Below are 12,265 nucleotides of genomic sequence, written 5' to 3' on the forward strand. Positions count from 1 at the left end.
ATTGGGAGAAATAGGCTGTAAACTCTTAATCACACCCACCCTTCTCAGGGTTCAAGCGGTTTTCTGAGGCCCTTTCTTCCCTCTTCACAGACCTGTACCTGTGCTTTTTAGCACTGATCCAGTATGGCCTGGCTTCCCCTCCTCAGAGGTGATGGCATTTTTACAAGGCCACAGGCCAAGAGAATTTTCCTTCACCTTACATTTCTAGGTCCGAAAGTAGTTAAAACACCTGTTAACCATTTAACTAGTGTGCTCTTCTGGGAAAGAAAGACATTTGAGCAGAAGGCACTCTTCCAATAGAAACAGATGCCACAAAGAACAGTAGATTTAGGCACGATTCACCTTTTCCAAGCCCCACTGGCTCCTTCCCTATCCAGCCCAGGGAATACAGACCCAAGTGCCACCCTGCAGTTAGTCCAGGAGGGCTCTTCTGAGTGTATCCTAATGCCATGGATTTACTTTTATTAAGAGAAAGGGCAGGAAGAGATCGTGTAACTGGGAAGAGTAAGGTTACCATGAAGGGTCAGCAAGGATTACAGCTCCCAGTGATTCTGAGGTTGAACTTGCCATTTTGAAATATTCGCCCAGTGGCTGGCTTCTGTTGAATGAAAAAAAAAAAAGAAGCACAACCTAAAAGTTGAGAGTTATGTTTTATTCGGTGGACTTTCCGAGGACTCCAGCCAGGAAGACAGCCTCTCAGACAGCTCCGAGGGACTGCTCCAAAGAGGTAAGGGAGGAGCCCGAATACATAGTTTTTGCAACAAATCCAGGTAGTTGGAACATCAAAAGATTACTGCTAGGGCTTCCCTGGTGGCGCAGTGGTTGAGAGTCCGCCTGCCGATGCAGGGTACACGGGTTCGTGCCCCGGTCTGGGAAGATCCCACGTGCCGCGGAGGGGCTGGGCCCGTGAGCCATGGCCGCTGAGCCTGCGTGTCTGGAGCCTGTGCTCCGCAACGGGAGAGCCCACAAGAGTGAGAGGCCCGCGTACTGCAAAAAATAAAAAAATTAAAGATTACTGCTAGTCACAAAATGCAGACATCTCAAGTTAATGAGTTTAGTGCTTTTCTTTGTATCGGAAGGTGCCAGAGTCTGGGCTCATTGAACTTATTCCTTTTATATGCATCTTAGCCATTTGGGCCAGTAGCCTGCTTTTCTCCATCCTGAATTCCCACAGGGTGCACAGTTGTGGGGAAATGCAGTGGCTGCTGACTCGATGGTTGGCGACATCTGTTATTTACTGATATGGCAGGTGACATGCTTTGTCCACACTTCCCTTCTAGGTCAGTGGCTAAGATATAATGCAATGGACAGATACTTTTAAAGGTCTTCAGTATCTTCAACAATGCATTGATTTTTTAAAAAAAATATTAAACACCTACATTAAGGTACTACACCAGTAGAAATTTAAAAAAAATTGTAAAGGTGAAAAAAAGAGAGGGGACAAAAATGGGAACTAGAAGTAGTTGGGGAGAGGAAGTATTATTAGAAAAGAAACTCGGGGCTTCCCCAGTGGTGCGGTGGTTAAGAATCCGCCTGTCAATGCAGGGGACACGGGTTCGAGCCCTGGTCTGGGAAGATCCCACATGCCGTGGAGCAGCTAAACCCGTGAGCCACAACTGATGAGCCTGTGCTCTAGAGCCCGTGGGCCACAACTACTGAGCCCATGTGCCACAACTACTGAAGCCTGTGTGCCTAGAGCCCCACAACTACTGAGCCCATGGGCCACAACTACTGAGCCCACGTGCCACAACTACTGAAGCCTTCATGCCTAGAGCCCCGTGCTCCGCAGCAAGAGAAACCACCACAATAAGCCCACGTACCACAATGAAGAGTAGCCCCTGCTCGCCACAGCTAGAGAAAGCCCGCACGCAGCAACGAAGCCCCAGTGCAGCCAAAAATAAAATAATTTTTTTAAAAAAAAGGAAAGAAACTTTGGGCAGGGTGTGGAGACAGCCACCAATAACTGCTTCAGGTACCACTAGTGGATTGATGTCCTGGGCCCCATGAGGTTTACAACTATTAGTGAAACCCAACAAGGGGATTTGCTTGGACAAGCAGCAGTAAAACTAAAGCTGCTGTCTGTATTGGCAGTAAACTGCCCCATGACGTGGAAGCCTTCTGATTGAGGTCTGTTACTCTATCATGTTCCTAAACTGGCTCATTATCAGAAACAGCTGTTATAAAAATCAGATGCCTGAGACCCATTTCAGACCCGATGAATCCAATGTCTGGGCAGCTGGGTTTTGTTTGCTTTTCTTCTTTTTAAGCTCCTCAGTGCTGCTGGATAGCTTGTTTTTTCTTTCCTGAAAATGTTTCAGGAATAGGATTACATTTCTTTTAAGGGATAGTAGTTTAAACAAGTTTTGTAAAAAGAGTACCTATGAGTTTGATAATATGTCACCACACTTATTTGCTTTTTTCTTATGACTTAGTTTTCTCCTTGAAGGAGATGCGTTTCCCCTCTTGGTTCTGATCTTTTCATTGCAGCTGCAAGTAGGTAGATACTAGAGACATGGAGAATTGACACGAGAACCCTGTAGCTGTTCAGTCAACAAATATTGAGTGTCCTGCGGTGAATGTGTAAGACCCAAAGGCACAGCCAACAACTGGGAGGGTGCAGAACTGCAGGGATTGACAGTAGAATAAAGAAAGGTAAAGTGGAAAAAAACAGAATGCTGTAGTGGGAGGATTAGGGACCAGACGGTTGCATTTGTTCATTGAACATCCTTGAGCAATAGAGTTATAACCACGAATAATCCGCAACCCCTGGCCTCAGGGAAGCACGGGTCCGAGAGAGGTAACACTTTCGACCGGAACCAACCGCTGACACTTCAGTGTGAACTGGGACAAGAGCCCTTTTCCCACAGGTGGGAGAAGAGAGATCGGGCGGAGCGCGGTGAGGACTGCGGTGGAACGAAGGAAGCTTCCCCTCTAACTGACCTCAGGGCCCGCCCCAAACCTGGACCTCACGGCGAGAACCATCGCATCATCACAACAGCCTCCTCCCGCCCCTCCCACCCGCCCTCACGTCGCCGCGTCCCGAGAGGGGAGGGGCGGGGCCAGCTCGCCGAGGCCACACTCCCGCGAGAGCTCCCGGTCCCGCGGACGGCGCACGCGCAGACCCAGCACGCCTGCGCCTCAGGCCCGGCCCCTCTTCCGCGAGCGCTCGGGATGTTTGGCGTTACCAGGGAGCTGCTGGGGCCCTTGAGGACGCCGCTGGTCCCCCCGGCAACGCGGGAGGACCAAACCCGACCGAGGTGGCCGCGGCGAGAGCGGCTGCGATAATGTTCAACCCAGTGCATGGCCTGCCCTTTCTCCCGGGCACGTCCTTTAAGGATTCCACGGTGAGGACTTCTCTGCCCAACCCACTATCCCCACCCCCGGGCGGCCTCGGAGGGCTCGCAGCTGCTCGAAAGATTGCGTCTCTTTTCTCGTCCGCGCGAGTTTGTCCTCTTTCCCTTCAAACCCGTCCCTCTGCCCCAACCCTGTTCTCTTTTCTCCCTCACCCAGCCTCACCCTCCCTCCCCCATTTTGCCCTCCGCCCATCCCTCTCTAGTTTTTCCACTCCACCCTGGCAGTGTTGGCCTCCCAGCGTTCTTACTTGCTGCTCTCCTCAAGCCTCTGCCTCCTCTAGACCGCTGATTTCCCCACCTTGCTCCCGAGCTCTCCCTCGGTCCTCTCCCTAGCTCATTCTCCCACCCCATACCCTTCTCTGCTCAGCTCCACCCTTAAACCCTCCCCCCTAGTCTGGGCCCTTTCCCCGACTCTGCCTCTCTACACATTCATCCTTATTTCCACAGCCCCATCCCACCCACTCTCCCCAGGCCTATCTTTCCCGCCCGCGTTCGTCCTCTTCTGAATCCTAGACCCAGTAATCGCTCCCACTCCCAGCTCCATTTCCTGTCTTATTTACCACTTCCACCCATTGGCTTCTTTCTGCCAGGTCCTTTATTGCAGTCTCCTCCCTTCTCATTTATGCGTCTACCACACCTCATCCCTTTTCTACAGTCTAGTCCCACCTTCACCCTGTTCTTGTTTAACCTTCTTTCCCAGTTGTTCTTTCTCCAAAAGTTAGACTTTCAACACTTGGCCGTCTTCCTCCCAAACCATCCTCAGGTGCTTTGTAGGAGATACTTCCACATAAATTCCCTCCACTACAGTTGATTCGTTGCTGTTTTTTCTTCTCCTAGCCCTTTTCTTTTCGCTTTAACATTTTTATAAAAGATTCCTGTTTAGATTTTGTTTCACTCCGCCCCTACTTTGTGTTTTTAGTTGCATCCTGTAGACAAAATTGAAGAGAAAAAAAAATAGGCTTGTGTTTTTTTTTCTCTGACATAGTTTAGCCCTTGACAAAATTATTATTTAATTCTGAAATTTCAGGGTTACTGAAATATATGTTGGAATATCAACATTAAGATTCAGTAGGCTGATAGGCTGATTATCAGAGATGAAACAATAATACTTTATATTTACATAGTTTAATAATCTAAACTATAAGTTCCTCTCCCTGATCATGAAGGTCAGATAAAACACATAGTCAATTTATTTTCTTTGGGAGAATAAATTGAAATTGAATGTTTGGTGAGGGAATTTGGATTCTGAATCTCTTCTTCATAGTTATTCCTGCATTAAGACACAGCATTGTAGGTTTTTTGCTTCAGTGGACTTTTCAGTTTTATGAAACTTAAAAATGTTGTAGGCACGTTCTTGCCCTGAGCAGGAACAGCTTACCATTTGCTGTTGGTGAGTGTGGGTTACCCATGGAGCAGGGTTGATTTGATTTGGGATTACAGAGGTGTGGGTTGGAGGTGCCAGGCTCTGAGAACATATATTGCCGTACTACAAGTAAGATGAACTGTGCATTGGACATATTTCAGATTTTAAATACACTGGCCAAGTGTCAGCCAATTTGCCTTATTTTGATATGTGAAAAACATCACTGTCTTCAGCCCTGAAAGACTAGGTATGTGTAACTCTCAAGACCTTCAGAAGATGAACCACAGGGACTAAGGTGGGGAGCCTGAGGTGGCCTTGCCTGGGGTGCCCTTGAAGTCCACTGATAAAGGTCGTATAGCTGAGTGATGGTAGAGATGTTTGTCTCAAATGGGAAAAGCAAATGAAGCAGCTGATGTTGCTTCTGTCTTTAGAGGTGGAAGAGGACCTTGAAGTTACACAGGTTACCTACCCAGTGATGAAGTCAACTCAGCCCATTTTGTCCTGTGTCATTTGTGTTATGTCCTGTCAACTGATATGTGACCCTGAATGTACAACCCCTAAAATAAAGTTCACAGTCCATAACTCTTAGCAAAAGAAGTTTACTCTATTGCACCTTTTATGTTAGTACAGATCCTGAGAGATGGTTGGTTGGGCTGCAAAGAAATTAGGTAGGTAAGTCAGTAATTTTTTTCATAAAAAACATTTTATGATTTATGTGTGTATATATATGTATGTGTATAAATATGATTTTGAAAGCGACATTGCAAAGAACAGAAAAAGGAAAAAAATTTCCATCAAATTAACATAATCTCTAATTTTCCCTTCCACTTTTTTCCAACTTTATTGAGATATAATTGACGTATAAATTTAAAGCGTACAACCTGTTGATTTGATATGCTTGTATTTTGCAAAATGATCACCACCATAGCATTAGCTAACACCTCCATCCAGTCATATAATTACCATTTCTTTTTTGTGATGAGAACATTTAAGATCTACTCTCTTAACAACTTTCAAGTATGTAATACACCATTGTTAGCTATAATCATCATGCTGTACATTAGATCCTCAGAATGATTTCATTTTATAACTGAATAAACTGGAAGTTTGTATCCTTTGACCACTCTCTCCCCATTTCCTCTACCTCCACCCCATGGTAACCACCACTCTACTCTCTGTTTCTATGAGTTTGGATTTTTTAGATTCCACATATAAATGATATCATGCATACAGTATTTGTCTTTCTCTTGCTGATGTTTTTCACTTGACATAATGCCCTCAAGTTTCATCCAAGTTGTCAGAAATGGTAGGATTTCCTTCTTTCTCATGGCTGCATACTATTTCATTGTATATACATGTATAAATATGTATATACACTTTCATACACACATATATGTCATATCTTTATCCATTGGTTGAAACAGATTGTTTCCATATCTTGGCTATTATGAAGAATGCTGTATTGAACAAGGGGTTGCAGGTATCTCTTCAAGATCCTGTTTTCATTACCTTTGGATATATACCCAGAAAGGAGATTGCTGGATTGTATGGTAGTTCTGTTTTTAATTTTTTGAGGAAGCTCCACACTGTTTTCCGTAATGGCTGTACCAATTTACATTCCCACAAGGGTTTTTTTCTCCACATCCTTTTCAGCAGTTGTTAGCTCCTGTCTTTCTGATGATAGCCATCCTAGCAGGTGTAAGATGTTATCTAATTGCGGCTTTAATTTGCATTTCCTTGATGATTAGTGATGTCAAGCACCCTTTCACATACCTCTTGGCCATTCGTGTCTCTTCTTTTGGAAAAATATCTATTCAGTTCCTCTACCCCCTTTTTTTTTCCTCTGCCCATTTTCTAACCAGACTGTGTTTATTTGGATCGTTTTTGTTTTGCTATTGGGTTGTATGAGTTCTTTATATATTGGATAGTAACCCCTTATTAGATATATGATTTGCACATTTTCCTCCCATTCTGTAGGTTGCCTTTTCATTTTGTTGATGGTTTCTTTTTTTTAATTTTATTTATTTATTTATTTATTTATGACTGTGTTGGGTCTTCGTTTCTGTGCGAGGGCTTTCTCTAGTTGTGGCAAGCGGGGACCACTCTTCATCGTGATACGTGGGCCTCTCACTGTCGCGGCCTCTCTTGTTGCGGAGCACAGGCTCCAGACGTGCAGGCTCAGTAGTTGTGGCTCATGGGCCCAGTTGCTCCGTGGCATGTGGGATCTTCCCAGACCAGGGCTCGAACCCATGTCCCCTGCATTGGCAGGCAGATTCTCAACCACTGCACCACCAGGGGAGCCCTGTTGATGGTTTCTTTTGCTGTGCAGAAGCTTTTTAGTTTAATGTAGTCCCATTTATTTATTTATTTTTGCTTTTGTTTCTTATGCTTTTGTTGTCAGATCCAAAAAATCATTGCCTAAAACAATGTCAAGGAGCTTTCCTCTGTTTTCTTCTAGGAGTTTTACAGTTTCAGGTCTTATGTTTAAGTCTAATCCCTTTTGAGTTAATTCTTGTGAGTGGTGTAAGATGGGATCCAATTTCATTCTTCTGCATGTGGTTATCCAGTTTTCCCAACACCATTTATTGAAGAGACTATCCTTTTTTCATTGTGTATTCTTGGCTTTCTTGCCAAAGATTAGTTGACTGTATATGTGAGGGTTCATTTCTGGGCTCTCCATTCTGTTCCATTGGTCTATGTGTCTATTTTTCTGCCAATACATACTGTTTTGATTACTGTAGTTTTGTAGTATAGTTTGAAATCAGGATGCCTCCAACTTTGTTGTTCTTTCTAATGATTGCTTGGCTATTAAGAGTCTTTTGTGGCTCCATAAAAATTTTAGGATTTTTTTTTTCTATTTTTGTGAAAAATGCCATTGGAATTTTGATACTGATTGCATTGACTTTTAGATGGCTTTGGGTAGTATGGACATTTTAGTAATATTAATTCTTCCAAAACATGAATATGGGTTTCTTTTCATTTATTTGTGTTATCTTCAGTTTCTTTCATCAAAAGCTTGTAGTTTTCAGTGTACAGGCCTTTCACCTCCTTGGTTAAATTTATCCCTAAGTATTTTATTGTTTTTGATGCTATCATAAATGAGATAGTTTTCTTAGTTTCTCTTTCAGGTAGTTCATTGTTGGTGTGTAGAAACACAGCTGATTTTTGTATGTTGATTTCTGTATCCTGGAATTTTACCGAATTTGTTGACTCATTCTAACAGTTTTTTGGTGGAGTCATTAAGGTTTATAAGTATAAGATCATATCATCTGCAAACAAAGACAGTTTTACTTCTTCCTTTCCTATTTGGATGCCATTTATTTCTTTTTCTTGCCTGATTGCTCTAGCCAGGACTTCCAGTACTATGTTGAATAGTAGTGGTGAGGTGAGAGTAGGCATTCTTGTCTTGTTACTGATCTTAGAGGAAAAGCTTTCAACCTTTCACCTTTGAGTATGATGTTAGTTGTAGGTTTGTCATCTATGGACTTTATCGTGTTGAGGTATGTTCCTTCTATACCCAGTTTTTTGAGCATTTTTATCATGAAAGGATATTGTATTTTGCCAAATGCATTTTCTGCATCTGTTGAGGTGATCATGTGATTTTTTCTTTCATTCTGTTGATGTGATGTATCACATTTATTTATTTGCACATGTTAAACCATCCTTGCATCTCAGAAATCAGTCCCACTTGACCATGGTGTATGACTCTTTTAATGTACTGTTGAATTTGGTTTGCTGGTATTTTGTTGAGGATTTTTACATCTGTGTTCATCAGAGATACTGGTCTGTAATTTTCTTGTAGTTTCCTTATCTGGCTTTGGTATCAGGGTAATGCTAGTTTTGTAAAATGAGTTTGGGAGTGTTCCCTCCTCTTCAGTTTTTTGGAAGCATTTGAGAAGGACTGGCATTAATTCTGCTTTAAATGTTTGGTAGAATTCACCAGTGAAACCATCTGGTCCCAAGCTTTTCTCTATTAGGAGGTTTTTGATTACTGATTCAGTTTCCTTACTTGTTATTGGTCTGTTCAGATTTTCTATTTCTTCATGATTCAGTCTTGGTAGGTTGTACATTTCTAGAAATTTATTGATTTCTTCTAGGTTATCCAGTTTGTTGGCATGTAATTATTCATAGTAGACTCTCATGCTTCTTTGTATTTCTATACTATCAGTTATAATGTCTCCCTTTTCATTTCTGATTTTATTTGAGTCCTCTCTCTTTTTTCTTAATCAGTTAGCTAAAGGTTTGTCAATTTTGTTTGTCTTTTCAAAAAAACAGCTCTTAGTTTCTTTGATCATTTCTGTCATTTTTCTAGTGTCTATTTCATTTATTTCTGCTCTGATCTTTATTATTTCCTTTCTTCTGCTGACTTTGGGCTTAGTTCTTTTCTAGTTTCTTGAGGTATAAAGTGAAGTGGTTTATTTGAGGTCTTATTTCTCAATGCAGGCATATATCATTATAAACTTAAACCTGCTTTTGCAGCATCCTGTAGATTTTCATTTTTGTGCTTCCATTTTCATCTGTTCAAGATTTTTAAAATTTCCCTTTGATTTCTTTGACTCATTGGTTGTTCAGGAGTGTGTTTTTTAATTTTCACATATTTGTGAATTTTCCAGCTTTCCTACACTTATTGATTTCTAGCTTCATGCCGTTTTGATTGGAAAAGACACTTGGTATGATTTCAATCTTCTTAAATTGCTGAGACTTATTTTGTGGCCTATCATATGATCTATACTGGAGAATGTTTTGCACATGCTTGAGAATAAAGAGTGCTGCTGTTGAATGGATTGTTCTGTATGTGTCTGTTAGGTCTGTTTGATCTAAAGTATGGTTCAAGTGCAGTGTTTTCCTTGTTGATTTTTTTTATCTGGCTGATCTGTCCATTGTTGAGAGTGGGATATTGAAGTCCCTTGCTAAAATTGTTTTGTTGTCTATTTCACCCTTCAGATCAACAGTATTTGTTCACATAAAAATCTACCCTTTTACTCCCTGCCCCTTATTTTTTTGATGTCACCATTTACATCTTTTTGTATTTTGTACCCATTAACAAATTGTTGAAGCTAGGGTTAAGTAGTCTTTATAGTAGTGTTAAGTAGATAACACATCACCATGTTACAGTATTAGGGTGTCTCCGTTTACCTTTACCAGTGTGTTGTATAGTTTCATGTTACTAATAAACACCTTTTTGTTTCAGCTCAAAGAACTCTTTTCAGCATTTCATGTAAGGCAAACTTAGTGGTGATGAAGTTCTTTAGCTTATACTTATTAGGAAAAGTCTTTATCTTGCCTTCATTTCTGAAGGACAACTTTTCTGGGTAAGGTACTCTTGGTTGGCAGTTTTTTTCTTCATCACTTTCTAGAGGCCTAAGCTGGCTGCCTGTGTGGTTCCTGGGCTCTGCTGGGGACAGGGGAGAGGAGGGAGCCAGGAGGGACTCAGGTGGTGGCCTGGGCAACCCTGAATGCCTGTGGGACAAAAGCTGGTGAAGTCTGCAGGGGCTACATGGCAGCTGCAATTATGCTGGCTGTTGGCTGTGGGTCAAAATCTGCTGTTTGTCTGCCAAGCAGGTCTCTGTGAACCACAGTGGCTCCCACTGAGTGGGTGCTGCCAGTAGCCCCTACTTTTCTTCCTTGTTCCTAACTGGCTCTGTACACTTCTGCTTCACTAGTCTGTGGGGTGAAACTGAGGTGGGACCTTCGTGCAGTGTCTCCCAACGACTGGAAAGCTGACTGCCCACCCTGCTTTTCCTTTCCTGGTTGAGGGGAAGTTGCCTCCTGGGGCTGAACAGTGCTGGCTTGGGGGATGGGATGATGCAGACAAAATGGGTTGTCTTCCTTCTCTTCCTGTGTGAATATCCTCAGTTTTTTGTTTTACTGTGTTGCTGAAACCTCCTAAATGGACTCTGGACCTCTTCCAGAGGTGTTCATGGACAGCTGTCCAACCATTGATCTTTGTGGAGGGATGGGGAAGCTGGGTATCCTATGCCACTGTTTTGGTCTCCTGTGCCTTCAAAAATATTTCCTTTCCACTTTTTTCTGTAATCTTTTGTTTTTTCCATTTACCATTGAAAATGTGTTGATTGTAAAAAAAAAAAAAAAAAAAAAAAAGCAACATAATTCAGAAATGTATAGTGCAGGGCTTCCCTGGTGGCGCAGTGGTTGGGAGTCTGCCTGCCGATGCAGGGGACACGGGTTCGTGCCCCGGTCCGGGAAGATCCCACATGCTGCGGAGTGGCTGGGCCCGTGAGCCATGGCCGCTGAGCCTGCGCGTCCGGAGCCTGTGCTCCGCAACGGGAGAGGCCACAACAGTGAGAGGCCCGCGTACCACAAAAAAAAAAAAAAAAGAAATGTATAGTACAGACAGAGAACATTCTCCAAGTCCTGTCTTTTTTGTGCACGTGTTTCCATGCTTGTAATTAATATGCATATAATTTTGTAAGCTGCTTTTTTGGATTTATTAAATCATAAATATTTTTCCCAGATTACCACATGGTCTTTAAAACCAGTATTTTAATGGCTGCATAATAGCCCATTAGGTGAGCTTTCCATCAGTTACTTATGCTTGTCTTTTAGATTGTTTCCCATGCCATGTTTTACTATTGTAATTATAACTATTATAATTTACTATTGTAATTATAACTATTGAACATTATAATGGTCAGCCTTAGGCATATTGTTCTTTCCTGTGACTTTGGATTATATCCTTAAAGGATTGGGGGTGGAATTATTGAGTTCAAGTCTGTTCAATTTAAGTCTGTAATATCCATTTGCTTTCCAAAAAGTTATATGAGTATATTAGCATCACTGTAGCAAGAGGGCCTTTGTTTCATTTCAGGTAAAAATTCATTTCACAGAACTAGATCTTCTCAGTTCCATGGTTTATGACCACCAGATAAAATGAAAAACATGGGAAGACTAGTACAAAATTAGGAGTATACATGAGATAATATTTTAGTTTTTTGTGGAAAGTGAGCTGGTAATTAAATTGGACTTTGAGCAGCAGGGCTTTAAGTTTTATTTTAAGCCCAGGCTGCTGCATCCCTCCTCCTTTCTGGCCGAGTGTTTTAGCTTAAAATACAAGAACCTTCTAAAGTAGGTAAACTTTTTGATGTAAGGTTTGTGGATGTTTATAAACAAAGGTTGAAGTTATGATATTTTTGAATGTTAGCTTTTTTACTTAACAAATATTTATAATATATTATAAAGACACACTTCGTTTTTTTCTTCAGAAAACAGCATTTCATAGAAGCCAGACGCTTGGCTATAGGAATGGCTATGCAGTTGTTCGACGTCCAACAGTTGGGATCGGCGGGGACCGGCTCCAGGTCAGCCAGCTGTCTCAGGCTGAGCTGGACAAGCTGGCCAGCGAGGCACCAGTCCTCACGTACGGCCAGCCCAAGCAGGCCCTGCGCGCAGAATTCATTCCTGCCTATGTGGCTTTCGACAAAAAGGTATCATCTGGGATGGAAGGGTACCCCTTGAATTCAGATCTCTGAGAGCCAACTGTTTTCAGAAAAGGCAGCAGTAAACCACAGCCTTTCCAGATACTCTGAGG

The 12,265-nt window shown here is 42.3% G+C and overlaps 1 protein-coding gene across 1 annotated transcript in view; it reads left to right on the forward strand.

Moving 5' to 3' along the window:
* The first annotated feature begins 3,176 nt into the window (after positions 1-3,176).
* The window catches only part of EFHC1 (EF-hand domain containing 1), a 61,286-nt gene continuing 52,197 nt past the window's right edge, over positions 3,177-12,265 (forward strand). The window contains exons 1-2 of the mRNA XM_082638024.1: positions 3,177-3,344; positions 11,940-12,161. Coding sequence (XP_082494150.1) covers positions 3,285-3,344; positions 11,940-12,161 — 282 coding nt within the window. The 5' untranslated portion in view covers positions 3,177-3,284. The remainder of the gene's footprint in view (positions 3,345-11,939; positions 12,162-12,265) is intronic.

This window comes from Mesoplodon mirus, assembly GCF_964341445.2.
Source record: "Mesoplodon mirus genome assembly, chromosome: 12".
NCBI lineage: Eukaryota > Metazoa > Chordata > Mammalia > Artiodactyla > Ziphiidae > Mesoplodon > Mesoplodon mirus.